Source organism: Gamsiella multidivaricata, assembly GCF_025024155.1.
Source record: "Gamsiella multidivaricata strain RSA 2152 chromosome Unknown BC939scaffold_43, whole genome shotgun sequence".
Taxonomy (NCBI): Eukaryota; Fungi; Mortierellomycota; class Mortierellomycetes; order Mortierellales; family Mortierellaceae; genus Gamsiella; species Gamsiella multidivaricata.
In genome coordinates, this window is record NW_026251751.1 from 217,226 (window position 1) to 243,644 (window position 26,419).

At 49.7% G+C, this 26,419-nt stretch overlaps 12 protein-coding genes across 12 annotated transcripts; 8 read left to right on the top strand and 4 right to left on the bottom strand.

The window, feature by feature from the left end:
* Positions 1 to 585: 585 nt before the first annotated feature.
* On the bottom strand, positions 586 to 1,605 carry BC939DRAFT_202706 (uncharacterized protein). The gene has a single exon (XM_051550631.1). The coding sequence runs from the start codon at positions 1,480 to 1,482 to the stop codon at positions 961 to 963; it is 522 nt and encodes a 173-aa protein (XP_051411027.1). The 5' UTR covers positions 1,483 to 1,605; the 3' UTR covers positions 586 to 960.
* A 612-nt stretch (positions 1,606 to 2,217) lies between these two features.
* BC939DRAFT_455265 (uncharacterized protein) lies at positions 2,218 to 4,271 on the top strand. Its single transcript, XM_051556171.1, has one exon. The coding sequence runs from the start codon at positions 2,587 to 2,589 to the stop codon at positions 3,793 to 3,795; it is 1,209 nt and encodes a 402-aa protein (XP_051411028.1). The 5' UTR covers positions 2,218 to 2,586; the 3' UTR covers positions 3,796 to 4,271.
* A 1,202-nt stretch (positions 4,272 to 5,473) lies between these two features.
* On the top strand, positions 5,474 to 6,362 carry BC939DRAFT_504262 (uncharacterized protein; the record flags this gene model as incomplete). The annotated part of the gene is made up of 4 exons (XM_051560503.1): positions 5,474 to 5,533; positions 5,683 to 5,730; positions 5,982 to 6,106; positions 6,236 to 6,362. 4 exons carry the CDS (start codon positions 5,474 to 5,476, stop codon positions 6,360 to 6,362), a joined length of 360 nt encoding a protein of 119 aa, XP_051411029.1.
* Positions 6,363 to 6,925: 563 nt separating this feature from the next.
* Positions 6,926 to 7,625, top strand: BC939DRAFT_529919 (uncharacterized protein; the record flags this gene model as incomplete). Its single annotated transcript, XM_051561542.1, has 2 exons — positions 6,926 to 7,053; positions 7,162 to 7,625. The coding sequence occupies 2 exons, from the start codon at positions 6,926 to 6,928 to the stop codon at positions 7,361 to 7,363; spliced, it is 330 nt and encodes a 109-aa protein (XP_051411030.1). The 3' UTR covers positions 7,364 to 7,625.
* BC939DRAFT_529920 (uncharacterized protein) lies at positions 7,611 to 9,432 on the bottom strand (the record flags this gene model as incomplete). The annotated part of the gene is made up of 1 exon (XM_051561543.1): positions 7,611 to 9,432. One exon carries the CDS (start codon positions 9,430 to 9,432, stop codon positions 7,765 to 7,767), a length of 1,668 nt encoding a protein of 555 aa, XP_051411031.1. The 3' UTR covers positions 7,611 to 7,764.
* Positions 9,433 to 9,540: 108 nt separating this feature from the next.
* On the top strand, positions 9,541 to 11,465 carry BC939DRAFT_202770 (uncharacterized protein). Its single transcript, XM_051550632.1, has one exon. It carries the CDS (start codon positions 9,614 to 9,616, stop codon positions 11,423 to 11,425), a length of 1,812 nt encoding a protein of 603 aa, XP_051411032.1. The 5' UTR covers positions 9,541 to 9,613; the 3' UTR covers positions 11,426 to 11,465.
* A 1,843-nt stretch (positions 11,466 to 13,308) lies between these two features.
* Positions 13,309 to 14,162, top strand: BC939DRAFT_504266 (uncharacterized protein; the record flags this gene model as incomplete). Its single annotated transcript, XM_051560504.1, has 4 exons — positions 13,309 to 13,368; positions 13,518 to 13,565; positions 13,782 to 13,906; positions 14,036 to 14,162. The coding sequence occupies 4 exons, from the start codon at positions 13,309 to 13,311 to the stop codon at positions 14,160 to 14,162; spliced, it is 360 nt and encodes a 119-aa protein (XP_051411033.1).
* A 1,495-nt stretch (positions 14,163 to 15,657) lies between these two features.
* BC939DRAFT_202824 (uncharacterized protein) lies at positions 15,658 to 16,103 on the top strand. The gene has a single exon (XM_051550634.1). The coding sequence runs from the start codon at positions 15,725 to 15,727 to the stop codon at positions 15,983 to 15,985; it is 261 nt and encodes an 86-aa protein (XP_051411034.1). The 5' UTR covers positions 15,658 to 15,724; the 3' UTR covers positions 15,986 to 16,103.
* A 58-nt stretch (positions 16,104 to 16,161) lies between these two features.
* Positions 16,162 to 17,964, bottom strand: BC939DRAFT_398458 (armadillo-type protein; the record flags this gene model as incomplete). Its single annotated transcript, XM_051552426.1, has 3 exons — positions 16,162 to 16,869; positions 16,967 to 17,538; positions 17,661 to 17,964. The coding sequence occupies 3 exons, from the start codon at positions 17,962 to 17,964 to the stop codon at positions 16,162 to 16,164; spliced, it is 1,584 nt and encodes a 527-aa protein (XP_051411035.1).
* Positions 17,965 to 21,159: 3,195 nt separating this feature from the next.
* Positions 21,160 to 22,065, bottom strand: BC939DRAFT_202802 (uncharacterized protein). Its single transcript, XM_051550633.1, has 3 exons — positions 21,740 to 22,065; positions 21,583 to 21,646; positions 21,160 to 21,499 (listed from the first exon to the last, which is right to left on the bottom strand). Exons 1-3 carry the CDS (start codon positions 21,941 to 21,943, stop codon positions 21,363 to 21,365), a joined length of 405 nt encoding a protein of 134 aa, XP_051411036.1. The 5' UTR covers positions 21,944 to 22,065; the 3' UTR covers positions 21,160 to 21,362.
* Positions 21,508 to 22,703, top strand: BC939DRAFT_202917 (uncharacterized protein). The gene is made up of 3 exons (XM_051550635.1): positions 21,508 to 21,677; positions 21,785 to 22,261; positions 22,482 to 22,703. The coding sequence occupies exons 2-3, from the start codon at positions 21,956 to 21,958 to the stop codon at positions 22,611 to 22,613; spliced, it is 438 nt and encodes a 145-aa protein (XP_051411037.1). The 5' UTR covers positions 21,508 to 21,677; positions 21,785 to 21,955; the 3' UTR covers positions 22,614 to 22,703.
* A 1,463-nt stretch (positions 22,704 to 24,166) lies between these two features.
* Positions 24,167 to 26,401, top strand: BC939DRAFT_455284 (Scd6-like Sm domain-containing protein). The gene is made up of 6 exons (XM_051556172.1): positions 24,167 to 24,200; positions 24,380 to 24,552; positions 24,670 to 24,851; positions 24,963 to 25,133; positions 25,244 to 25,824; positions 25,920 to 26,401. The coding sequence occupies exons 2-6, from the start codon at positions 24,438 to 24,440 to the stop codon at positions 26,254 to 26,256; spliced, it is 1,386 nt and encodes a 461-aa protein (XP_051411038.1). The 5' UTR covers positions 24,167 to 24,200; positions 24,380 to 24,437; the 3' UTR covers positions 26,257 to 26,401.
* The last annotated feature ends 18 nt before the right edge of the window (positions 26,402 to 26,419 follow it).

Here is a 26,419-nt window from a genome sequence, read left to right on the forward strand (position 1 = left end):
CGAGGAATGACACTGCGCACTCCACCCCTCCGATCGTGCCGTAGCCGAGAGAATCCATCTAGTGGGACGAAAGAAAGGAAAGAAGGCATCAGATGTGGCATTGCTGTCAATGTGACACTGGGACATGGGACATTGCCCATCGGATAACGTGCGTAGGTCACAGGAAGGGCGCTAGCCAAGGCGATAAAAATACTAGGGGGGTGCACCGCATGAGAACGGAACGAGGCCAAGGACAGGAATAGGCTTTCCCCAGAGGAGTGATCGGCACGAACGGTTGTAGTCAAAGGACTAAAAAAGTGTACGCCCGCAGCATGAAATGCGGACAGGCAAGTCGTCTAAAAAAGGAAGGGAGGGAGGGAGGGGCATGAAAAAGATAAGGAGGAAAGACATTGTGCCGTTGCGGCCGCATCATCGCATGACAAGATTCTGCGCTAAAATGGAAGACAAGGACCGTTTCACCGAAAGGGCGCTTTCCGCTTTCCATTGGCCGCTGTAGTAGTCTATTATGAGCATGCAATTAGAGGGCAGGAGTGAGAGCAATCATAGTCAAACACGTCTTCCAGATGTTTTATTTTTGTTTTTTTCGACGCCCACTCAGCTCACAGACATTTCCCCCTTCCTTCACAAACAGACAGCACCGCCCGCCTGCACACATGGCCGGCGCATGTGCGCCACTGCCGCATCTGTCCGCTGTCTCTGTTCAATACATTGGATAGATAGTTAGGTAGTCTAAAGCACAGCTCCGCCTTCTTTACTTTTATCAGTGTTCAATACGTCGATGGATGGATGCGTGCGTGAGTGAGTGAACGGGTCGGGGGAACGGAATATTCAGTTCCGTCTGGGTGCTCGGATGAGAATAAGTTCCTTTGCCGCAACATATTCGGGGCAGATTGAGTGAGTAACAGTAGCATGATTATTTGATTATTGAGAGAGAGCAAAATCGACGAAAGTCTTGGCATTTTAAGGTTCTGTTTGCCAAGAAATCGATGTTACACAGGGGAGGGAGCAAATCAGACGAGCGGGACACAGGGGAGTACAGGGAACGAAGGATTTCTTGGCAGCGCCAAGAAATAAAACATTTATCGCTTTATCGTTGTACTTGCTCAGTGCATATGTCTCGGACAGGCAGAGGAAAACCATAATAACCTGCTGTGAAATGAGCGAATGGCACCTCATCCAGGGTGCAAATGCAAAGGGGATTATCACGCTCATGCTACATATCGTACATGCAGTCGATTCAACGGATGCCCTTCCGCCACTTGCCCAACTCAGATGCGCTCTACGTGTACAGTAGCCGATTACGAATGGCGCCATGTACGACCCACATCCACAAGCAGATGGCGAAGGAAGGGAGGCGTACAAAGTGGGTGGCCAAGTCCTCCGATCCACCAGTCGATCCAATTGTTTGCTGCCAAGAGAATCCTCTGCTCCGCCGAGTGCCAAGGCATCTGGGTTTTCTTTTTTCGGTTCATTTGATTTCATTTCAGGTCATTAATGTCCTACGCCAGCTTTGCTCGTTTCGCCTTTGATCTCCTTTCCTCGGAGACACCGGCATGTGGCATAAAATAAAATCAAAGAGCAGTAGACGAGAGCAATTGAGATAGCAGATATCTACCAAAGATAATTGAATTGGCCCTTTTGTACGCACTGTAGACTGTTGTCGATCAAGAAGAGGGCGATCAGCGTACCAGCGTGCGTGCGCACGAATACTGTCTGCAGTGCAGGTGCATGAGACAACCCTGTCGGTATTCCGTCTACCCTTTCTTTTTGCTCAGAGTCGAAACTGGACGAGTATCCGAACGCTGGGATTTCCATCGTGGAGAAGAAAGAATGAAAGGGTCGACAGAGGCAGGCGAAGGGTGTGTGTGGGTGTGGGTGTCGCACTAGACTAGCAAAGTGTCTAAGTGTGTAGGTGTCTCTTTCATTTTGCTGTGTGGGTGGGTCACTCACTCACTATAGAAAAACACACATAAAACATATACAACGCTACAACACACGCGCGAAGACAAGAAAGGAGGGAACGGCAGGAAGGACGTAAAAATAGACGGGTATTCAATTTTCGACTCGATTCAATTGGATTCAATTCGCAGTTTGTATTCGAAACGGGCGACAACAAACGACGCACAAAGCGAGCGAGGGGACGAACGTGCGTTATTTTGCAGGTCTAGTTTCCAGTAAGAGGAACAACTTTGTCTGCCGCATTCAATTGGGACAGAGTACTCGGCATGACATATCACTCACCGGATATGCATCCGTAGCAACATAGTCTCTATCTCTATTCACTCCCTTAGATTACAGCCGATACACACCTTCTCGCCCGTGGGTTTCCCTTTCCCTGGACGCCCCCTCCCTCTCCTCCTCTTCATCCGTCCTATAAAAGGAACCACCACTGCCTTCCTCCTTCCGTCTTTTTTTGTTCTATTCTCTCTTAATCATCATTCTTCACGCAAACCAAAGACGCAGCTTGCAAACAGACACGCAACTCGCAAACGCAGAAACAACCGCAAACAACCTTCTCTCCGAACGGCATCCCCACACACCTCCACGCTTCACCACTTGAACTCGACACCGCTCGACACCTCTTCAATGCAAGTCTCAACCTTCTCAAACAGCACAGCAGCACAGTATCCCTACAATCCCGACATGTTCTCTGCCACTTCTCCACAGCAGGCCCCAGCCCAGTATACCCTTCGCTCCCAGCCTGAGCAGAACCAACAGCAGCAGAATTCCGAAGACATGTTCTTCGCCCTCGAGCGCCTTCTGATGGGCATCTCCCCCTTCCCCCCTTCCATGCCCACGCTCGCCAAACCCACCTGCCCTTCCCTTGACGACCAGATCATGGCTGATATCCAGGCCGCGCCTTCCTCCATCCCCTCCATCATCCTCAACGAGCAATCTCTCGATCTCCTCCAGCAGCAGTACGCTCCCGTCTCCACTCACACCAACTCTGCCTTCCACTTCCCTCAGCACGATCAGTCCGACTGCTCCTCGACCTCCAGATCTGTTTCCCCTCCTTCGTCCCCTTACAGCATCTCCTCGTCCTCGGTCTCCTCCCCTGCCATCCCCCTACTCGATAGCAACAGCAGCCCCATGTCCTCGGATTTGTATTGGATGGCTCCTTCCACCGCAAACACTCCGATGGTTGCACAGCAGCAAGCACAACAACAGGAATGGGAGTACTCGCTCTTTGACCAGATGAGCCTGCCCTTGACCATGACCGACTTCCAGAACTATGTTGCCCCCTCCGCTACCGAGAACACACCCTCGTTCTTGAGCCAGCCTCAACAACAGCACACTTCTCAGTTGTCGGCAAAGTCCTCTCTCAAGCAGGCCATCTCTACCAAGCAATCAAAATCTCACCACCGCCGGTCCTCCTCGAGCTGCTCCGCGATCTCCGCCTACGAGTCCACGGCCCACCGGGAGCACCGCGCCTCCTCAATCTCCTCCGTCTGCTCCGCAGCCTCCTCTACAACCTCGTCCTCGAATTCGAACACCCGTCCCGTCAAATCCTACTCCTGCGAGACCTGCGCGAAGCCCTTCCCGACGCGTACGCAGCTCAAGTCCCATATGGCCATCCACACAGACTTGTTCCCCTTTCCCTGCGTGTATGCCGGTTGTGAGCTGCACTTCAAGCGCAAGCACGATCTCCGTCGCCATGTCGATGCCAAGCATGCGCTCGTGAAGAAGTACATCTGCACCGGTGGTTGCGGTGAAGGATTTGGTCGTCGCGATCAGATGGTCCGTCATCTCAGAAGGGGAAACTGCGGTCAGGGCCAGGGCTTCCAGACCGAGTGAAAGGAATGAGAAGGAGAAGAAGGGAGGAAGACTTGCTTTGTAACATCATCTGCCATATCTACGTAGCAAAGTGCTTGCTATTAACCTGTACATTAAAAAGAGACATAACTTCAACCATACACACGAACTTATAATAACCATTTGGCTCAACTGAGCGCGCGACATCTTTGATGCAAAATGACATTTAAAACGCGAACCTGGCAAAAGCTGAATAAATATATATAAATCTGTTATTTTCAAAGCGCCCACGCTTTGATGTCGATAAACTATCCGTTATTTAAGAGAAGCATGCATATATGAACATGGTGGATGCTCCATAGACTCCACCTAGTGCGATTTTGTATACCGCGTCTTGCCGTGGTTTCCGATAGGCACCTCGATTCAGTATCTAAGCCCATTGTGCATTGCCCAAATCTACCTTCAATCATGCTGGTTCACTAACACGACATTTCCTTTTAATACCATGAAGCCCTGCGTGTGCAGATACTGGATTTCACCTTTGAATAGATCGTTTACGAACTTGAGTAGCTCTAAAAAAAAATGTTTTTGTTTCAAAGTGCTTAAAATGTCAGCAAATAGTATTTGTTACATTTTTTTTGTTGTTGATGTTGTTGTTGTTATTACAAAGCTCGTTCAACTTGCCATACCACACCCTCGGTTTAGACGATCGACCTTCTAGAAGATCCACTAACGATCCCTTCACTCCGCATCCGGGCTTGATGGCTTCTTGCTGGAGAACACAATGCTTGCATACGACTCTTTGACGAAACGAGGACTCTCGGCAGATCTGACAGAGTAGAAGGACGAACGTTGTGAGGGAAGAGAATGAAACAGAGCAGGCGCAGTAACCGACGACGACAACAACCACATGGACGAAGGCGAGTATGTAAAATCGCGTGGGTTTGATCCTGAGTTTCGGAGTCATCATCATACGAAAGAAGAGCGTGCGGGCGGCGATAAGCAGGCCTTTTGGAGGGGGCAGGATCTGAAAGTGGAAAATATGCTGGAGGGGAGGAAAGGAGGAGAGGGGGGAGTTGGGAAATGTGATGAACGTGAGGCCCATAGCATCCGTGCACGCGAGACGTTTCTGTCAGAACTCAATCATGGTGGAGAATGTCAAGTTGTAATACTGAAGGCGCTCCAGGGACAGCCCCCCGAGTCGTTACCGAAAACCTCGTTTAGTGGTAGTCGATATCGTCAACGTTTAATCATTTCTGTCGGGACCTGCGTATCTGGATGGACTCTCTTTCTTGTACCATCTTATTGTCGCCCCACTCCCCCTTTAAAAAGAATAGAAAAAAGGGAATAGGCGACTGCAGCGGCACTGGCACTGCAACAAGCGCAAGGGCAGTAAGCGGAGCAAAGTTCAGGATCAAGAACAGCAACATCAGCACTCTGCGTTAAAGCATCATTCATAATAAGCCCATTGATGTTATGCTTAAAGCACAGCAACAGTGACCTTGTAGGGTTAAAGGATAGACGCATGTCCAGACAGCGCTCTGGTTGCGGATTCATGTTACATGTGCCCACTGCGAGGACACGCCTTTGGGTGATGAACATCACTCGACGCGTCCATCTTTACATTTTGACGCGTTGTCTTCCATTCAAAATTGTCCCACTGGCGACTGTTTTCTTTTTCCCATACTCTTCTCCACCCTTCCAAACCACACATCCACCGATGCACCCGTACCAAAGTGCACTCCGTTACTCGATGCTATGGCCAAGCAGCATCTTCAAGGTATGCTACAGCACTCATGGGGCTGCTCATTGTGCTTTTGCTCATTGTGTTTGTGCCTGTGGTTGCAGGATGTTCTCTTGTAGCCTATTGGGGCTGTGCGTGTCTGTACCAGTGTCTGAGCCCACTTTTTATATTTCTCGCATCTTTAGCCTGCTTCGCCCGTCATGTCCACTGCAGCAATCCTCAACAGCAGCGCAGTAGGACCACAGCGACGACCACAACGATGACCGGCCGAGTCCACAAAGGTATATTCTTAGTGTTCTTTCCTTGCAAAGCGGTACTGTTCGTCTTTCTTTTCTTTTTTGTTTGTGCCTGATGCTTGGTGCCTTGTACCTGGTGGTTCTGCTTCTGCGCCTAGTGCCATAGATTGTGTCTGTGTCTGTGACTCGATCCTCATGGCGTAGTCTCTTTCTGTACTTGTTTTTGTGTGTCAACGCCTCTTTTCTAGCAAAGAAAGGTCCGCACCTCTAGCCGACCATATCAGCTGGTCCGTCACAGCAACCTCGGGTACAACGTGGCCCAATCCAGCAGGACTCGCCATGGTCAAGAAGAGCGAGCCAGATGGCCACAAAGGTATGTTTGACATGCACCATTCGCTGTTGTTGTACTGGGAGTCAACTTTGGTGCCTGTGTTCCTTTTCTCACACACTCACACACTGACTGTTCTCTTGTCTTCTGCTGTCTGAACTGCTTCTCCTCTAGCCACTGGCCTCTGTCTCTGCCAGTCTCGGCTGAGAAGAGGCCCAGGCTCGCCCCACCCAACCTATTGGGCAAGCCAGACTCGCCAGGCCATGGCAATCCCATCGAGCCCATCAAACCCGTCAAGTGAACCAAGCAAATCAAGCAAATTGGAACATTCAAAGCTAAGTACTCTCCATCCCCTCCCCTCTTCCACCGCCCCACTCAACCCTCCCACCACCTTCCCCGTTGTCAATGATTGCCCTTACCCCATCCAAAAATACCCCCTCCCTTGGAGTGTCTCTGCGCATTTGGTCTCACTCGCATGAGCCCTCTCGCGATCCAGTGATCTCGAGGCTGAGGGGCTGTTGATCCCAGCTGGGATTGGGTGCCTGTTGTGCTGGTCGCCCAGTGCTGCACCCTAGCCGGCTCTCTCCTGTCCACCCTCCTTGTTCCTGGGGTCAAACCAAGACACTTACTTTTTGCTGTGTCCAGGGATTCTATAGATCGTTGACGTGTCCGTGCTCTCTCTTGCTCGCCTGGTTGGATGCACGGCCTGATGCTGAGACAGCGTCCCAGCCGTTTTCCCCGATCCTGAACTTGATCCAGGTTCATCGTCCTGGGGGGACTCGACCACGGTCGTGCGAAAGGACACTCGCCGACACATAGGCCAGCTGACTGTGAGGCTCGGAGCGAAGACATCATGGTCAAGGGATGTCCAGCGGTCCTGATCCTAGTAAGGGGCTCTGGAACAGACCTTCAACAGAGATGGCTTTGTCTTTGAGGCAGCACACCGGCGGATCCATGGTCGGCAAACGGCTACTGACACATGGAAGACGAAGGTACGTTTGTGCATGTTCTCTTGGATAAAGAGATGTATGTGTGCTGAGTGTAGCATGCAGAAAACAGCGATATACTGACACACTATTTAACTGATCCATTCGTGGTAGCGGCGATGTCTCAGCAAGATCAGGCCTAGTAATGCTCCCCAGCTGGGCAGCGAGAGGGAGAGAGCGCGTCGATCGATCAAGGATCCTAGTCCTAGTGCCTTCCTCGGCTGTGGTCTTGGCGTTACCGGTTGCGTGGTCCCTGCCATTCAGCGCCTCACCACCCGCCCGTGAAGGCATTATTGACTATAAAACGTATGAGTGAAAGGAGAATTGGAGAAAAAAGCTGGTCGTCTGTCGCCATCAAGGCCGAGGAAAGGACAAAAGGGTGAAGGAACAGCCCAGCTCAGCTCGAGATATAACGTGTAGGATTTTTTTTTTTGAGCTGCTATTTTGATCAAACGTAGGCGAAGTACCGCGACTCGTAGACTATCAGTTACAGCACCTCCTTTTTGTTACATGCAGCGAGCTTGATCTCTGAATGTCGTATGTACACTCCTTGTTTGAGCTATAGAGAATAAGCTGGGTTGCAAAGGATCGTCTGATTCCTGTTCTAAGCTAGATTAGGTACCCTATCGAGTCTTCGATTTATTAAGCTCGGCCGATTGAACTTCTCAATTCGATGGCCCACTTATATGGATGCAGTACGGTTTCTCAATCTAGGGCTCATTTTGGCCATTGGAGCATATAACTCATTTCATCGAGATCAGCTGTAACCGCGACGGCTGGAGGCCAGGGGGAGTAAGTGATATAAGACGACACAATCCAGCTCGGGAACAGAGCCTGGCCGTACTTGAGAGCTACCTCTTGAAGTGTATCGATGTTGTCCACGCTTTGAAACTCTAGCCTCACTACCCGAAGGTTTGGCGCAAACGAAAGGCCCTGGCTCATATCAAGCGTTAATGCTTCGCCCCGGAGCTTTAGACCAACTAGGGATTTGAACGAACACAGCCGTCCCCAAATTGACTGCATTTCCCCAAATGTGTACAACCTGAGCGGATGTCGGGGCCTTCCATACTGCAGAGGTTGATACTCGAGCGGTTGGATATCCATACACAGGTTCTCGAGCACGTTGGCGCATGGCCACGGTTTACTTCCCTTGAAGAGCTCGATTGTCCCCGCCATCGTGCCCAACAAGTTCAATTTGCGCAAGATCGTGCAGTTCTCCAGAAGTATAGAAGCATTGGTGCTGTTGAATAACATACACCCTTCAATATCAAAGGTAACCAGTCTGTGTGATATTCCTGGCGATACATGGACTGATCGAGGCATACGTGTCAGTTGTGTGAGAGCCTGGTCTTTACGCGCCACCGCCACCGCCACCATCACATCCGTCGCTGAAGTGTCGTCCCTGATGCTGCTTCCGACGCAATGGTCGAGACCGATGGTGGTAGCATGGGACTCTGGTATGGTTCCCTGCAGGATGGCTCGATCTTCGACGATATCTCTCCAGGCCTGAGCGATGACATTGCTCCTGCCTCTGAATTTAAGGCACTCGAGGCTGGGAAGGTGCTGGAAAAGACGACGAAAGTGAGGATGCATAGTGTTCGAATCCTCAGAGTCCCATGTCGCAGTGCTCAAGGTCAATGACCGAAGAGATGTGTTCATCCAACCTTCGTCATCCACCCTGATCAACCCAGTGCGCTCCTCCTCCTCTTTTTCTGGCTCCTGCTCGTTGCGGGCGTCCTTGAGCTCCTCTATTATGATGACCAACGACTTGAGCTTACGGCAATCTCTGAGCACCAAAAGAATATCGTCAATGCAGAGGTTGGCAGTGGTGTTCCAGGAAAAGTCCTCCAGGCTCTTGAGAGTCGTTACAGGAGTCATCTGACAGTCCAACGGCTGCGGTAAGGATCGTTTCAGGGTGATATTCAAGGTTCGAATCTGTGGCACCATCTCCGTGATCTGCTCGAGCTGTGAAGTGCACAAGTCCATTGATCGGAGTGTGAGCGATTGCAGGTTGTTTGTAAAGTAGAGAAAGTGCTGGGTGCTGGCCCATGTTGTAAACGAGAGACAGAGGGTCTTGACATGCTCGCCATATTTGCTGATCTTTAGATAGACGTTGGTTTGATATAGGGAAAAGTATAGACTTTGGTAGAGATAAGGAGTCCAAATGCTATTCCAGGTACGGTTGACACGGATGAGGGCCGTGAGATCGCGTGTTGCCAGGTGGTCGGTGATTAAGTGAACAAGCTCCGGGATCGAGAAGACAATGTCTTGGAACATCTTTGGAGCAGTGTCAACGCTGTTGTCGTTCTTGGTCCTCCTAGGACGTAGAATCATCCGATTAACAGCTTGAACACGGTCTGGGACGGTCGGTGCCAAGATGGGCATGTTTTTCAGGGAATCGAAAGAGCTGAGATAAAAGACATTTGTGGCGGTAATTATATATCTCATGCGGTGAGCCCAGCAGAGGTCAATCAACTCATCCCTCTCCGTTGCCACCACCATCTTTTTACCCCTTTTCTTCTCACCATTTTTCTTGTCCACCTCTCTCTTCCCCTCCCCGTCAGCCATGCCCAAGGCCAACAAAATCGCATCAAATCCTGCCCCAGGGACCCTTCACCGAAGTCTGCGGCTCAGAACATCCGATAACTACATTGTCGACATCGATGTACCAAGGATCTCCCAGGATACCTTCTTTTCTATCCCTGAACTTCAACACCCCCTCGCCGACTATCTCACACGGAATGATCTTAGGGCCGCCATCTGCGTCAGCCATGCCTGGAATACCATTTGGGTTCCCTACCTCTATGAAAAGCTATTCTTCCGCGAGTACCAGCAGACTCGCAGCTATCCCAAGATGCACTCATACGGCCATCATGTCAAGAGTCTCGAGCTCCTCTCCATAGAATGGAACAATCTCGCCTTTCTTCTTAACTTTACCACCAGCCTACATTCGCTCTTCCTCCACTGCACAAAACTGAGCACTTTGCAACTTCAGGAGCTCGCAGAGATAGCACCACAGCTTCGAGTTCTGCATATCACCTTGAGGCAATACCCGCCAAAGCCATTGGAGTGCCAGATGACTCCTGTGTCTGCATTCAAGCACCTGGAGGACTTTTACTGGAATGTCCTGACAGATGTCCGCATCGACGATATTCTTTTCGTGCTTAAATCATGTTCTCAACTCCAGTCACTGGCCTTGACGATCAGCACACTAGTCGAAGAACTTAACGAGGCCAAAGTCGAGGAGATTGACGGCATCAAAAGCAGCAGTTTGATCGCCGATGTCGTGCCAAAGTTGGTCAAAGTGGACGATGACGGCTGGGCAAGCACCTCGCTCCGAACGTTGAGCTGGGGCAGTGCTATGTTGGGACCACGACAATCCTACGACTCGAAACAGCCACATCCCTGCATCCACCGCCTCTTTCAGCACACACCAAATCTCAAGAAGGTCAAGGTCAGTGGCAAGAACAACATTGGCGCTCAGGATTGGGACTGCATGTTCGAGAATCAAGTCAGCATCCAAGAGATCGAGCTTGATTTGCGCGTCTCAGTAACCGAAGGCGGTTCTCCAGTCGGCAATTCGGGGTTCTTGAACGCAGTGTCAAAATCATGCCCGAACCTCAAGAGGTTTATTGCCAAGCATATGCCATTTACAACAGACAAGGCGTTTGCGGAGGTGATGCGGGTCAAACACGGGCTTCAAAAGGTCAACGTCAAATACACGGAATTCGGGGACTTGGCACTCCATCAATTGGCACACCTCCCTCCAACACTCACTTCAGCAGGGACCTCGCATAGCCTTGTTGAACTCGATGTGGAGGGATGTCTTCAGATCACCAACCATAGTGCCATTGAGATATTGGAGAACTGTCCTCTCCTGCGCAGTTTGAACCTATTGGGCACTCGAGCCGGTACAATCGAGCTTTTCAAGGGGTGCAAGCCCTGGCCTTGTGCCAAGGCGCTGGAGAGGCTGCATATGGATATCCAACCACCCGACTATCAACGCTGGCGGCGCAGTGTTGGATCTAAACAAGCAGATATGCCCCCTCTTAAACCATACGCACCTGAGGACCAGGACTTGATCAGGGAGCGGCTGTGCTCGTTCACTTCCCTCCTCGGTCTCGAACTCAAGGGTGAAGCGATGACATTTGACATCCTGGAGGACTATTCGTTTGCGCCGAAACTTCGAAAGGTTATTCTGTGTGCTCCGTATAAGTCAAATGACTATAGAATGAAGCAAGAGATGAGAATAATGACCTTGGAGCGCGGCAGGGCATTGTTCCCGAACTGGATTCTGTCGAGTAAGGACAACTATATTTACTCGCGACCCACCAGTGTGTTCACTGCCATTGTCAGTAGGGACACTTTTGTATTCTAAGTACGATCTATATAATTAAAAGACAAACTCGTCTATTTGTATGGTACAGCGCGCACTAAAACCATGGACGATACGATGTTGGCACAATCCAAGAGTCCGAATCAAGGATCGCTTTCGTTCCCGGTGGTCAATGTGCACATCGCACAGGCCTTGAATGTCCATCCTTTTTGCGGTCGCTTAAACTTGTATAATGCCTCTGCCCACTGTTACTCCTCTCTTTTTATTCCGTTTTCGGTTTCCAAAGATGTCCGCGGAAACAGAAAGCAACACTATTGGCAGCACGCCGCTCAGAACACCTGTTGAGATGGTCTTTTCGATCTCCTAGCTCGTGCACATCATCGCCCGTAACCTATCGCAACACGATCTTACAACCGCTACCCATATCAGTCATACCTGGAATGCCGTCTGGAACCCTATCTCTACGAAAGGATCCTCGTTAGCCATTACAATGGAGATAACTATCCAGGGCTTCACATATACAGCCGACATGTCAGAGCCTTCATACTGGATACAAAGCATGGATCATTTCCATCTCTCTGGGTGTATCTCCAACTCTGCAATCGCTCTCCCTCCGCCGCGTGAGCCTCTGCACCTGGTGTCTTAAGAGGATCGCCCGCTTAAGTTTCGCCCGCATAGGTATCGCTCGCGTAGGTACCGCAACTTTGGGTCCCATTAAATGGCAGGAGAAAATGGCAAAGAAGTATGGCAAGGCTTTGTCTCCAAATTGGATCCAAGGGGTCGGTGTGCTGTAGACCTCTAGACCTCGGGAGCCTGTGCAGGATTAGGATCAATAAGGGGCGGGATAGTAAAATGAGGACGCGTTGCTGTACTTTTTTTTTTTTTTTTGGCAGGCAATCTTATTTGAAAGACAAAGGTCGTCCAGCATCGGAACAACCACAATGTGCATAGCAATAAAAACAGGAAATGCTGTTGACTCATACTTAACCTGCTACTGCCTTGACTCAAAGCTCGATCACTGAAAGCTACATACATTCATATGTGTTACCGACATTAGCCATCTCTCCAAAATCCACTCCATCACCAACAGTTTTGTGTCCCCGCACCAATAATCACATATCAATAGAGCTTGGCTTTTGAGCGCCATGCCGAAATCAAGTCTAGAATAAACTGGATGTCAGAAACATGGTCAAACCCACATAGCATTTGAAAAGAGCTTAGTCAAATGAACTCTCCAACACCCTCTCGTCGTCGTCAAATATATATTTTGACGAACGGACTGGATCGGTGCTACACAGGCTCTCGCATAGCCGGGCCTCATTGTTGGTCGGAGAGGATATCTCTCTTCTTTCTCCACCCACTTGCGTAAACTACATTATCGACGCTTGAGGGTTTCCCTTCTGCTTGGTCCATCGCCGATGCTCGAGACTCTATATTCAAACAAGAAACCGTCTCCTTCTGTAGTGAACATTACCGTACTTTTCAGATCGATTTTTTATTATTCTCCCCACAACCCAAGGTGATATTTTTCGGAACCATTGACCTATATAATGGGAAATATGCATATCCTGGCCGCACTCAAAAAGTGTGCAGCGACATCACCGTTTGAAAAACACCGGCGCATTGCATTAAAGCATCAATCATAATAAGCCCATTGATGTTATGCTTAAAGCACAGCAACAGTGATCTTGTAGGGTTAAAGGATAGACGCATGTCCAGACAGTGCTCTGGTTGTGGATTCATGTTACTTGTACGCACTGCGAGGACACGCCCCTTGGGTGATGAAGAACGTCACTCCACGCGTCCACCTTCATTTTGATTTTCGTTTGTTTACATTTTGACGCGTTGTCTTCCATTCAAAATTCTCCCGCGGTTGTCCTCTTTTCTCACACTCTCCTCCACTCTTCCAAACCACACATCCACCGATGCACTCGTGGCATAGTGCCCTCCGTTGCTCGATGCTGTGGCCAGGCAGCATCGTCCAGGTATGTTACGACGCTCATGAGGTTGCTCATTGTGCTTTTGCTCATTGTGTTTGTGCCTGTGGTGGCAGGATGTTCTCTTCTAGCCTATTGGGGCTGTGCGTGTCTGTACCAGTGTCTGAGCCCACTTTTTATATTTCTCGCATCTTTAGCCTGCTTCGCCCGTCATGTTCACTGCAGCAATCCTCAACAGCAGCGCAGTAGGACCGCAGCGACGACCACAACGATGACCGGCCGAGTCCACAAAGGTATGTTCTTGGTATTCTTTCCTTGCAAAGTGGTACTGTTCGTCTTTCTTTCTTTTTTTGTCTGTGCCTGATACTTGGTACCATAGATTGTTTATGTGTCTATGACTCGATCCTCATGGCGTAGTCTCTTTCTGTACTTGTTTTTGTGTGTCAACGCCTCTTTTCTAGCAAAGAAAGGTCCGCACCTCTAGCCGACCATATCAGCTGGTCCGTCACAGCAACCTCGGGTACAACGTGGCCCAATCCAGCAGGACTCGCCATGGTCAAGAAAAGCGAGCCAGATGGCCACAAAGGTATGTTTGACATGCACCATTCGCTGTTGTTGTACTGGGAGTCAACTTTGGTGCCTGTGTTCCTTTTCTCACACACTCACACACTGACTGTTCTCTTGTCTTCTGCTGTCTGAACTGCTTCTCCTCTAGCCACTGGCCTCTGTCTCTGCCAGTCTCGGCTGAGAAGAGGCCCAGGCTCGCCCCACCCAACCTATTGGGCAAGCCAGACTCGCCAGGCCATGGCAATCCCATCAAGCCCATCAAACCCGTCAAGTGAACCAAGCAAATCAAGCAAATTGGAACATTCAAAGCTAAGTACTCTCCATCCTCTCCCCTCTCCCACCGCCCCACTCAACCCTCCCACCACCTTCCCCGTTGTCAATGATTGCCCTTACCCCATCCAAAAATACCCCCTCCCTTGGAGTGTCTCTGCGCATTTGGTCTCACTCGCATGAGCCCTCTCGCGATCCAGTGATCTCGAGGCTGAGGGGCTGTTGATCCCAGCTGGGATTGGGTGCCTGTTGTGCTGGTCGCCCAGTGCTGCACCCTAGCCGGCTCTCTCCTGTCCACCCTTCTTGTTCCTGAGGTCAAACCAAGGCACTTACTTTTTGCTGTGTCCAGGGATTCTATAGATCGTCGCCGTGCCCACGCTCTCTCTTGCTCGCCCGGCTGGATGCACGGCCTGATGCTGAGACAGCGTCCCAGCCGTTTTCCCCGATCCTGAACTTGATCCAGGTTCATCGTCCTGGGGGGACTCGACCACGGTCGTGCGAAAGGACACTCGCCGACACATAGGCCAGCTGACTGTGAGGCTCGGAGCGAAGACATCATGGTCAAGGAATGTCCAGCAGTCCTGATCCTAGTAAAGGACTCTGGAACAGACCTTCGACAGAGATGGGTTCGTCTTTGAGGCAGCACACCTGCGGACCCATGGTCGACAAACTGCTATGACAAATGGAAGACGAAGGTACGTTTGCGCATGTCCTCTTGGATAAAGAGATGTATGTGCGCTGAGTGCGGCACGCAGAAAACAGCGATATACTGACACACTATTTAACTGATCCATTCGTGGTAGCGGCGATGTCCCTGCAAGATCAGGCCTAGTAATGCTCCCCAGCTGGGCAGCGAGAGGGAGAGAGCGCGTCGATCGGTCAAGGATCCTAGTCCTAGGGTGGACACATGCAAAGAGGTAAGTGCGCCATGGGTTCAAGGTAGAGGTGGAGCGGGTAGAGAGGAGGCAGGGGCAGTGCTGTCAGTGACCGCACAGCAGACCACCCTCTCTCAGCTGAGGTGAGACGGCCCCGAACCCTCGGGGTTTGGTGGTCGCGAGGCTGGGTCCTCTGCGGGGGATGACCAGTGTGTATGGGCACAAGAGGGAGAGGGCGAATGGGGTAAAGTCATAGATGATGGGGAAGAATGGTGAGGAGGGATAGCAAAACGAGTGCGGGCGGAGTGCAATGGATGGGGGGCTAAGGAAGGGTCGATGGGAGAGTACAGGAGGAGCAAAGGAGGGGAAGGGCGATGACAGCTGTATAAAAACACCAAGAAAGCAAAAAAAAAAAAAAAAAAAAAAAAAAAGAACAAGAACAAGAACAAGGAAACAAAAGAAAAAGGAAAAGAAAAACAAACAAAAAAAAAAGAACAGAAAGAAAGAAGAAAAAGAAGAAAAAGAAGAGGAGAAGGAGGAGGAGGAGGAGGAGGAGGAGGAAGACAGAAGGAAGGAAGGAAGTGGAGCTCCAGAAAGGAGCAAAGGAGAAGGACACAGTGGCGCCAGCACTACCACACTCAAGTCGAACCGTAACCGTAACCGCCAGCAAGGTAAGCACTATTCCTCTGCATATGGACCCATTCATGACACTGCAAATCTTGATCTATCTGCTAACAAAGTCGTTTTCTTTTATGATGGACAGACAAGGCGCGAGCTGTGCCATTGCCGCGTTTATTTGTCTCCAATGGCGTGCGATACATACTAGCTATCTCGCTACCTGCCACATTCATAAACAATACAACCAGCAGCGAACAACACAGGGATGTGTACAGAACATATGTTACATTACTAGACTACAACACGCGTTCTACAAAATAATAAAGAAAAAGTAATGTGTCAAGGTAGGGAGGGGAAGGAATACAATAGTTGCCATATATCACAAAAAGACCAAAAACAAAGACGCTAAAAAAAAAAGTCGATAAAGTAACGCCCCTCTTAAAAAAGTGTTCAGACAAACGATCAAAAAACGGATCGCTTAACGGTAGTACTCCAAAGAACTTTGACCTTTTCACATGTAAGGATAAGGGTTGTTGTACTCGTTCATGCCGATCATGCCGGCATTTCCAAAATGGCCGTTCATCCCCTGGAACCCATAACCTATCATGTTATTGTTCATCGTCCCGTTGCCGTTCATACCGTTCATGTTGTTGACGTTGTTCATGTTCACGCCCATACTTCCGTTCATCGTCCCCGCCATACCGGGCATCGGCATTCCTCCGCTCATAGCGTTTATCCCGCCATTCATAGCCATGTTGTTCATCGTCATGTTGTGTCCGTGCTGTCCATGTCCGTGTCCGTGTCCATGTCCGTGGTTGGGCATACCATTCATCCCGTTCATGCCTGCCATAGCCATCGCTCCGTTCATGCCGTTCATCCCATTCATGACCGCCATATTGCTGTTCATGTTGCCCATACCGCCGTTCATGGCTATGGCTCCACTGATAGCGAGATGGTTCATCGGACTGTTGAGTCCCGACATTTGATCGCGGTGCAGCTTGCTCTGGATGCGCTTGCCGTAGGGCGTATTGCGGATCGCGGGCAATAAAGGACGGATGCATTCTACAAGCTGAGCACGCTGGATCGGGTCCGCGAAATCGAGCGACGTCTGAACAACATAATTGGCGTACGAGTCGCGCAGCAACTTGTCCAGGCGAGACTTGTTGATCATCTCCTCAATCAAGAACTTGCGCGTCTCCGGTTCAGCAACACGAATGCACTAGTGCCGAGAAAATATAGTGTTAACATGACGGTTCCCAGTATTCTCAGCCAATGAACGGTCCTTCAGACCATCTAAAAATCTTTTAAGGCCTTACCTTCTCCATGACATTGGAGCTGAACTTTTGCACTGAAAGAACGCAGACATTGCCGATGAATCGACGGATCAACGCATCCGTAAAGCGATTATCGGCCAGATCCAAGACGTACTGGACAACATAGTTCCCATAAGGATCCTGTACAAGTGTCAGAGCATTGTAGGTAATCTCACGAACCAGCTGAATCTTTTGCGACACTGACGCATGATCAATACATCTCTGAAGGACGCAACATCCGTGGCGATGTGTCGCAACCTCGACACAATGGGCGCTGATGGCATTGTAAATGAACTGGTTATCCTCGGACGCGAATCGGTTCAGGCACTTTTGGATAACATGATTGCCGTTGAGGTCCTTGATCAGGGTCACAACGCTCGTGTTGAGCGCGACCACCACAATCGCTATCTGCTGGGGTGTGGACAAGAACTCGATCATCTTTTGAACGGCGCGGGTGCCATGCATGTTCAGTGAGATGTTGACCAACTCCGGGGCAACGTTCTCCACAATGATGGTGCGCTGTTCATCACCACAATACTCCAGAAGCTTCTGACAGAGATAGTTGCCAAAAGGATCTAGATGGTTTTTTGTTAAAAATATAATTTTTCACAATAAAAAACAGATCAGACACCCATTCGCCTTCTCAACGTCGACATAGATATTACTTGATGTGCAGCAGGCAACAACTAGTTCTTACCAGTCATCAGCTCAACGAAGTGACCAAACACCTCTCCAAAGATAATGGCCAGGTACTTGTCATTTTGTTCCTCTAATTTCTTCTGGAGGTAACGGCAGCCGTGCTGGTCCTTGCACAACGAATAAATCTGTCCTACAAATCCCTCGAGAGCTGCTCCAGCAAATCGATTAGCCTCAACATCGGCGATAGGACGCTTTTGGTTAGCCTTGTTTGCTAACGCTATGCTGTTGGAGCTCTGCGGTTGCTGTTGCTGCTGTTGCTGCTGTTGCTGTTGTTGCTGTTGTTGCTGTTGTTGCTGCTGCATTCTCAGCAAGTTGTTCGAGCCTGCAGGTGGAGTGCTGTAACCACTTGGTGTCACCGTGAAGGGAAAGCTGGTACCCCCTACAAGTGAATGCCCCGTTCCCGCAACACTTGACCCGTTGACGCGCACATAGAACGAAGCCGAACTGGCCATAGTCCCGACAGTCATACCGAGGCCGGGACTAAGCGGCATTCCTGCAGAAGAACGGGTGGTGGTGGGCAGGACATGTGTGTGTGTATAGGGACAGAGGTCACCACGTGAACAGTATCCTTGCTGGAACTGCAAACAAATGTCTCCAGTGCCTAGGTCGGTCTTCAACAGGAGGCTTTGGTGATGCTCACTGTCGTTGAGGTTATCAAAGGCCGACAAGGCCGAGCCCTTGCTGAACCTAGTGGGGATCTCTGATGTCGAATACGAAGACGTCAGTTTCGGTAGCGCCGACTTGAGGGATTCCTCAGGGTTGTTGGTGGTCAAACCATAGCCAACGAGGCTGTTGGTGCGCTGGGGCATATGGGGCACCGTGGGAATGCGTTCAGTCAAGGGTTTAGTGTACTGCGGCCATTCGGATGTCAATCCCGACTCGAGTCCACCAGGATGGCGCAGACCATTTGAGTGCGGAATCTTGGCCAGGTCTAGAGCACTCGAGGAGGTAGATAACTAAGGGCATAGATAGTGAACAAAAATGCAGAGGAGCACACACTGGCCTGTTATGAAGTTGGACGGCGCTTACCATGGTCGGGAAACTGTCATCGTCATTGCTCATTTGAAGATAGCGATGGAGGTAGGAAGTGCTACCGCCGAGTCCAGAGGAACCAACACCGAGCCCTTGCTTGTCCTTCCAAATACCATCATCATGCAGGACCCTGTTCATTTGCAGCGAAGGGAGACGGCTAGTCGAGCTGTCGTTGTCGTCGTCAAAGATTATGCGCTCCGTGAACTTTGAGAGATGAGCATTGTCATCATATGTGGACTCAGAGGGGGACGAGCCTCCATCCCTCCCTGATCCGGACCTGCTGCCGATTGTTGGCAAACTGCTGAACGTGCGCAATTCATACAACAAAAAAAAAAAAAAAATCAGTCGTCCGTCTCTTTGACATTGCACCATGCACTGCATAGCTTGCATAGCCCAAAAAAAAAAAAAAAAAAAAAAAAAAGACTGCATGCGTGTACTTACTCAACAGAGGGCTTCGTCCTGTCGCCCCCAATCGATAGCTTTTCCATTTCGCCCCAAAGGTTAACTGCATCGTTTGAATTGCGCCTAGAGACAGGCTGGGACTTTAGGCTGGTCATGGACTGCGAGGTTGAGGTCGAGTTTGAAGGGCCCGAGATCGATCCAGCCTTGGGCTTGTTCGGTCCTGAGGAAGTACCGTTGCTCTTGGCAGCCAGCATTGCCTTTTCCTCCTCCATTTGTTGGATCTCCAGCTGTTGCATTTGCTTCTCGAACATTTGTCGCTTCTGCATGCGTTCACGTTCGTGCTCCAGACGCTTTTGCTCTAGCTTCTCAGCCTAAGATGAACAGTTGATAAGGACAGCGTTGAGTGATATGAGCAATTGCTGATGATGATGAAAACGAAGGAGTTAATTAGATGGCGGTAAAGGAGGAGAGGAACGGGTACAGAGACATACCACTTCGCGGTCTTCCTTCTCCAGGTCTGTCTCATTGGTCAGAGGTCCGTCGGCTTCGTCGTTGTTGTTGTGCGACGAGCCGATGGCCCTGGACTGTCTCTGTTGCACAATTTCGTCACGATTGAAGCCCTCAACGGCGCGCACTTGAGCTTTCATGACCATATCGTTTGATGTGATATCAATTGCTCCAGAAAGCACAGCAGCGTTTTGTTTAGGCACGGGTCTTGTTCTTGTCAGGGTATGCTAGGGAACTCTGGGTCATTTATCAAGAAAGTCTGAAATGGCTCGAGGTAAAGGGAGGATCCAAAAGTAGGATAGCAGGGTAGGCTTGCACAAAGGCTCTATTGGATCGTCGATAGAGAATGTGGTCAATCAGCAAGAGAGCAATTGGATAAGAAGCGCATGGGTGAGGAAAGGGCAAAGGGCAAAGACTGCAGAGGTATTATGCCGTGTCCTGTAGGTATCCAGGCAAGGTGGTTGCCATGCAAGTGTGACAAGACGCATGATATGTGAGATTAACACATGCAAGGGGTACATGGTCGTGATAGACAGTCGTTTGCAGCGCATTCTCCGGACAAGCCCAGGCAGCAACTCCATTTGCATATCCCAATGCCTAATGGCTTGGGAGGGCAAATGAATATCGCAGGCAAAATGTAAAGGAATGCAGGACAGTCCATGGCGGGCGCTGTGCAGTTCAATGCGGTGCAATACAGAGCCAAAGGTAACTGAGGCTCGTTCAGGGTACGGAGGAGAGAGAGAGGGGGAGGGATGCTGGGAACAGCGACCCAGGATTTCCTTACCAGGGCGAGCGAAAGAAAGGTGTAATGGATATTAGGGTTCTTGTCCACGCACTCGAGAATAAGGTCGGGAGGGGCAGGACAGGTCCTTTCGGTGATCTCTTTTTTCGATCGAGAGAAAAAGCTGACTAGATGATCTGGTCCGTTTAAAAAACAGGAAGGTTGCGGAGCGGACAAGTGAGAAGAGAGGGTGGATGGAAGGGTAGAACACAATAGACAGGCACGAATGCCTTTAAAAAATAATAATAATAACAAACACTATACAAAGAGACACAAATTGATAGTAAAATACAGACAAATCGCAATTGTACACTGGCAACGAAGGGAAAGATGCAACGAACAAAAGAAAAAAAGGAAGAGAAGAAAAAGGTCGGGCAGGCGAAGGAGACAGACAAGGAAAAGAAGTAAAAAGTGACGAGGATGCTGCGTGATATGAACTGTTTACCCTTGTCTGTGCAGGTGCAGGACAAAAATAAAAAGGTAAAATGATAACAGGAAAGGGTAAAAGGTAAACAGTTCGCTCTGCACACACTTGTCGAAAGAGGCAAGTGAATGGGAAAAGAGATGACAGTGATGAGGACCCGGATCCTTGTCCTTGGTATGCGATATGTCTCTCTTTTTGGCTGGGTTCCCAGGCAGTGAAAAGAGATAAAGTGTGAGGGACGGAAAGAAGAGGAGCACTCAAGACGAGAGAACGACTTTGTTCTTGCTCGTCGGTAGGGGGCCATTGGAACTCGAATCAACAACAACAGAATATTTCCGTACACACAGCAAACTGCAAGGCCGTACGTGAATTTACCGTTCATTCTTGAACTTCACACTGTTGCTGACACACAACGCTTGTCGATGCAACTGTAGGTGATTGGAACGTGAGTGTCGGCCACAATGTTTATTATAAACACCCTCTCACAATGTTCCTGGGTCCTTTACCAGTTCAAATGTGTGCTCTTTGTTCCGCACCATTCGCTTTTATCGCCACTAATTCTTTCGGTCCTCCACCATGATGACATGGTATCCGTGTTGGGTTTTGATGGGTGGGTCTGTGTAGATCGGCTTAGCCGTTGAGCTGGGCTGAAGCTGGAATGCTGCGTCCTGGAATGCACCGACCATTGAGCCTAGATGCAAGTAGTCATTATTAGTTCCCAGAACAACCCTGATAATACGATGGCCGCCAATAGATCAACAGATTTAATCTTACCTCGCACCATCCAGCCCAGACTTCCTCCTTCCTTGGCTTTGTCTTCACTGTATGCCTCAGCGACCTATTGAGAGCAATAAGAGAGCGCATTGAACGTGAGTCGTATGAATCAGAAAGGACGTCGGGCTTACTGTCCACAGCATATTTGGTACTGCACCTTGTTGAACGCGAGCCCTGACTTCAGTTTCTCAATGGCTTCCAGTGCTTTACCCTGCTTCTCGCACAGAATATGGCGGACTTTTATGCTGTTGGCAGTCTTGAGGGCCTTGCCACCTTTGGAGTCGTCGTCTATGATAAGAGCGAGCGCGAGACATGGTGAGCTCAGTCGTTCCTTGTTCTGACCTGCCTCTTGTTCATTCATTCGTTCAAGTCCATGTCCATCAAGTTCCTGTTCTCATATCGAAAATGTCTCGGTTACCGTCATTGTTGCCCTTCTTGCCCTTGGCTGCTGGGGCCTTTCCTTTGGCTGCTGACTTGGGCGGCATATTCTTGTTCTTTTGGATGTGAGTTCTCGGCAACGATGCGCCCATATCAAAATGACAGCAAAAGGAAATGTCGACGTCATCCTCACCCACTTTTTCAGGGACGTGAAATGAACAACTATTTCATTCACATTTTTGATACCTTGCTGAACAACATCTTGCCAATGCATTGCCTTCTCGACACGGGCGATTTACAAGTACATTGGGTCGTCTATGCAGCTGGAATGTGGTCTGATGGTCAGTTGTCGTTAGGCCCAGCCAGCCTCTTGTGCCCTGGGATTTTCGGCATCTGATAAAGCTAGACTATCTCGCTTCTACGTCTCATACACTCTTCATAATAGCTACCAATACTAATGTTATCTCTCCCATTTCTTGTCATTTTTTTGCCTGACTGTCTGTATTATAACATTTCCTGAGGCGAATAGACCGTGTGCATTATCTCATACCATGGAGAACCCAGACCACATCGGGTGGGCTTTAAAGGAAGGCAACGCCGAGCACGTCTCTATTAAATCTTTTGCAGACATACAGCTGAGAAGAATTTTCTGAGGCTCATCAACAACCCCAAAATCGTTAAAGCTCGTCACCAACGTCTACTAATGAGTTTCGAGACATTCAAAGCCAACCAGCCTGGTGTAATAGCTTTAGGTGGTCAAGGGGCAGGGGCAGGGCTGGACAGGATGGAACGCGTATATGTATTGGGGTGGCAACTAGCTGGTCTATATATCTATGTCTACGGCCCGGTTCCGGTCGGTGGTCTATAGCCGGGGCCTCCAGTCCTTTCAGAGTCGGGGCTATAGTCGGGGTTATCCTGTTACACCTGGAGTCTTATGGACAAAGCACACCGCCATTACCAAAGCAGGTATTATTGCTATGGAGGCTGCTGTCGACTCAATGGAGGTGGGCCGTCGACAGTCGAAAATCATTCATCAAAAGCGTTTGAAAAGGATGAAGTTGATGCGGATGGGGAGGAAGGCGGTGAGGACAGAGAAGATAGTGTTAAAGTAGGCAAGAACATTAGGGTAGGTCTGCAATGGTTTACAGCATGATCTGTACCCGCACAGACACAATTATTTAAGAGCACTGCTGCCAATTGATAGAACCTCAGTCTTTGTCTAATAAACATATACTCAACCACACCCCCAGACTTGAACCTCTTCATTTTCAGTTTCTCTTGCTCTTCTCTACGCTTCCTGCTGTTCAGTTCTCATTGCTTGTAGTTGGAGACAGAGTTATGGTGAAAGCAAGATTTCAAGAAGGGGTCCGAGATCGTTTTCGAAACCGTTTTCAATACTGATCAGTTCTCGTGGCTCTTGAGGAAGTACAGGTTCCCTGTCGTAGTTGATCTCCATACCTCTGTAGATCCTTGGTACCAGATATATGTGCTTGAAGGGCGCCTTGTGCTGAACGCAACCAGGACACGTACGAGAAAGAAGAAGGGTCCTGTCCATGTTCACAATGATGGAGTACTCTGCATTGGGTCGAGTGAAAGACTCGACTAAGAACTGTGGAGGATAACATTGATCAGAATGAAATTTGTGGGTATTTACGTGTTGGATACTACGACAGAACAATCCACCCGCAGTTAGTTATGAGTCAGGTCAACCACTTACTTTGGATGTCACTATCGATCTTGCCTCTCTCTAGGCCAGATCGCTTGGCTACATTGTTGTAGGTGTGGACGAATACTACACCTCGAAAAAGTTCGAGCTGTGAGGATTTCGTTGGTCAGGTCAATATCTGCCGGCCTTATTGTTCAACGTGCCACAACATCAGCAATGCAGTCCGTAGCCATCTGATTAGCCAGCAGCAGCCTCTGTATCTCCAGCCCAAAAATATAGATGGGAAGCTGCCCATCGATACAAGAGCCAAGTCCTCGCTTAGCGGGCAGCAGTAACAGAGGCCGCCAAAATCGTGTTGGACATAGTGGAGTCAAGCGACAAGCACCGTCTGAGTGGATGGACTCTCCAAGGCGCAAGTGTGTAGAGGGTGTGTGGTTCGTCACTTCGGTGACGTAATTTTCGCACCCATTATCCTAGAATCACGCCATGAGAAAACAGGGCGACCACTCCTCAGCGAACTTTGGTTTCTCTCCTTTGTTCACCCGCCTGCCATCAATAAACCGAATCACTCAAAGTACGTACCATGGTCCTTGCTCGAAATCACTTCCACCTCAAGCTACCCTTTTTTTTTTCTCAATTTGAATCTTGAATGTGTATCGCAATTGCAGCCCTGGGAAAGGAAGGCGCACAAAAACAAGGTCCAAGGGGTCCATTCGACTAAACACGCGTCCCCATCACCACTTGTCCTCCTAGACCCACGCTAAACCCCCGGAAATCAAGCAACTCAACAGCATCTACAAGGTCCTTGAGAATGAGCGGTGGGTACATTGGCTCAAAGATCAGCTTGATCTCACGCTCTGATATCCGCTACGTTGGAATCCTCCATCACCTGAACCCCACGGACTCCACGGTTGCCCTCGAGCAAGGTAAATAATGCCACAGTGTTTAACAAGTCCCATACCATATCACGAATATGAGGGCTTCCAACCAGTTAACGACTATCTTTATTGGACTTTCTCTTGTCTTTGTTATATAACTACTAGTTAAGTCTTATGGAACAGAGGGCCGTCGTGGCAACCCTTCAGAGGAGATCCCCCCGAACGACAACATTTTCGAGTACATCGTCTTTCGTGGTTCGGACGTGAAGGATCTGCATGTATGCGAGCCCCCAGCGCCCCAGCCTCCAGTACGTCCCCAGGTCCCAGATGACCCTGCAATCCTTGGTGTAAGTCTTGTTAATCGACTTGCAACAGCTGCGTTATCATCTATTTAATGATGAGTCCTTGTGTGAAGGAAACATTTTTGACCATACTTTCTATTCTCTATCCCATATTAGACCACAGCACCTCCTCACTACTACAACCAGCATCAACAGGCACCACCTGCCGGTTACTACCAGCCTCAGCCCCAGCAGCATCCAGTTCAGCCTCAGTATCAGCAGCAGCCCCAGGTTGCCCAGCCACCCCAGAAGTTGCCTTCGCCTCCCCACCATGTCATCAGCACTCAGGTAAGCATACTTGCACGTTTATCGTCCAGGTTTCGTTCGCGAACGAGATACAATTGCGTTGGACACTGTGTTTAACATCCATATGACCTCTTCAACTTTTCTGGTATTAGGAGAACGATGATCCCAAGCGTTCGCCAGCTGCTGATGGAAAGGCAATGGCTAAAGAGACGGATCAGCATGACAAGTCCGACTCTGAGACCATCAAACCTGCTCCCCCACCAGCCCGCTCAGGCGCCAAGACCCAGCCTCAGGAACTTCGCAAGTCGGTTGAAATCCTTGCCAAACAAGTGAGCGAGCTGAATGTTACTAAGGATGCGACTGAGCATGTGCAGCATGAAAATGACGGCAAGTTTACCAACAACCGTCTTCCTGGAATGGGTGGTCATTTGTTGCAATCAAATAACAATCGTCGAGGCGGTCGTGGTGGACGTGGTGGAGCCCATGGACACACGAGCAATGCTCGTTCCCCAGCTGTGCCTGCTTCTGATTTTGATTTTGAGACTGCAAACGCCAAGTTCCACAAGGACGAGCTCGCCAAGGAAGTCATCAAGACTGACGACCATCAAGTCGAGGCTGAAGAGGAGGAGGAGGTAATCATTCCTCAGGCGGAAGAGTTTTACGACAGGTCCAAGTCCTTCTTTGACAACATTTCGTGTGAGACCAAGGAGCGTATGAACAAGGCTGAGCAAAGGTTCGTCGACATCCTGATTACAATGGCATGACAACGAATAGGGTTATTCTTATGACCGTGATTGCTAACATTATGGTCTCGATTTATCCTCGTAGCCAAGGGAATCGTCTGAGCGCACCCGAGAGACGGGCCAAGCAGTCAGAGGAGCGTCAATTAAATCTGGAGACATTTGGCCAGACTTCAGTCGACCAGGGCCGTTTCCGTGGTGGATATCGTGGCGGCTATCGCGGTGGTTACCGCGGAGGCCCGCGTGGAGGTGGTGGTTACCGCGGAGGCTATAACGGAGGCTACAACGGAGGCTACAACGGAGGCATGGGATACAACAACAGTGGACGTGGGGGTCATCACTATAACACCAACCGCGGCGGGCACCATAACCAGCAGTATCAGCACCAGCAACAAGACCAAAATCAACAGCAACAGCAAGTATAGGCCTAAAGCGGTTTCAACGTGGAGAAGGTGAAAGGGAGGGGTGAGTGTGCCAGGTCTGCAAAATGTACAGTAATGAACGTTAGTTTATCTTGCGGAATGGAAAGTACAAAATAAAGCAAAGGAGTAGAGGACACATTGATACAAGGATGAGAAGGACGTGTTT

Excerpts from the sequence above, each read along its gene's own strand:
- BC939DRAFT_202706 (XM_051550631.1), bottom strand. The coding sequence starts at position 1,482 with ATGAAATCAAATGAACCGAAAAAAGAAAACCCAGATGCCTTGGCACTC.
- BC939DRAFT_455265 (XM_051556171.1), top strand. The coding sequence starts at position 2,587 with ATGCAAGTCTCAACCTTCTCAAACAGCACAGCAGCACAGTATCCCTAC.
- BC939DRAFT_202770 (XM_051550632.1), top strand. The coding sequence starts at position 9,614 with ATGCCCAAGGCCAACAAAATCGCATCAAATCCTGCCCCAGGGACCCTT.
- BC939DRAFT_202824 (XM_051550634.1), top strand. The coding sequence starts at position 15,725 with ATGGACCCATTCATGACACTGCAAATCTTGATCTATCTGCTAACAAAG.
- BC939DRAFT_202802 (XM_051550633.1), bottom strand. The coding sequence starts at position 21,943 with ATGAATGAACAAGAGGCAGGTCAGAACAAGGAACGACTGAGCTCACCA. Across the intron at positions 21,647-21,739 it reads CAGGGCTCGCGTTCAACAAG|GTCGCTGAGGCATACAGTGA; the intron begins GTGCAGTACCAA and ends TGCTCTCAATAG. Across the intron at positions 21,500-21,582 it reads TCTGGGCTGGATGGTGCGAG|GCTCAATGGTCGGTGCATTC; the intron begins GTAAGATTAAAT and ends ACTTGCATCTAG.
- BC939DRAFT_202917 (XM_051550635.1), top strand. The coding sequence starts at position 21,956 with ATGTCCATCAAGTTCCTGTTCTCATATCGAAAATGTCTCGGTTACCGT. Across the intron at positions 22,262-22,481 it reads TCGACACGGGCGATTTACAA|GCGAATAGACCGTGTGCATT; the intron begins GTACATTGGGTC and ends ACATTTCCTGAG.
- BC939DRAFT_455284 (XM_051556172.1), top strand. The coding sequence starts at position 24,438 with ATGAGCGGTGGGTACATTGGCTCAAAGATCAGCTTGATCTCACGCTCT. Across the intron at positions 24,553-24,669 it reads CACGGTTGCCCTCGAGCAAG|TTAAGTCTTATGGAACAGAG; the intron begins GTAAATAATGCC and ends TATAACTACTAG. Across the intron at positions 24,852-24,962 it reads ATGACCCTGCAATCCTTGGT|ACCACAGCACCTCCTCACTA; the intron begins GTAAGTCTTGTT and ends ATCCCATATTAG.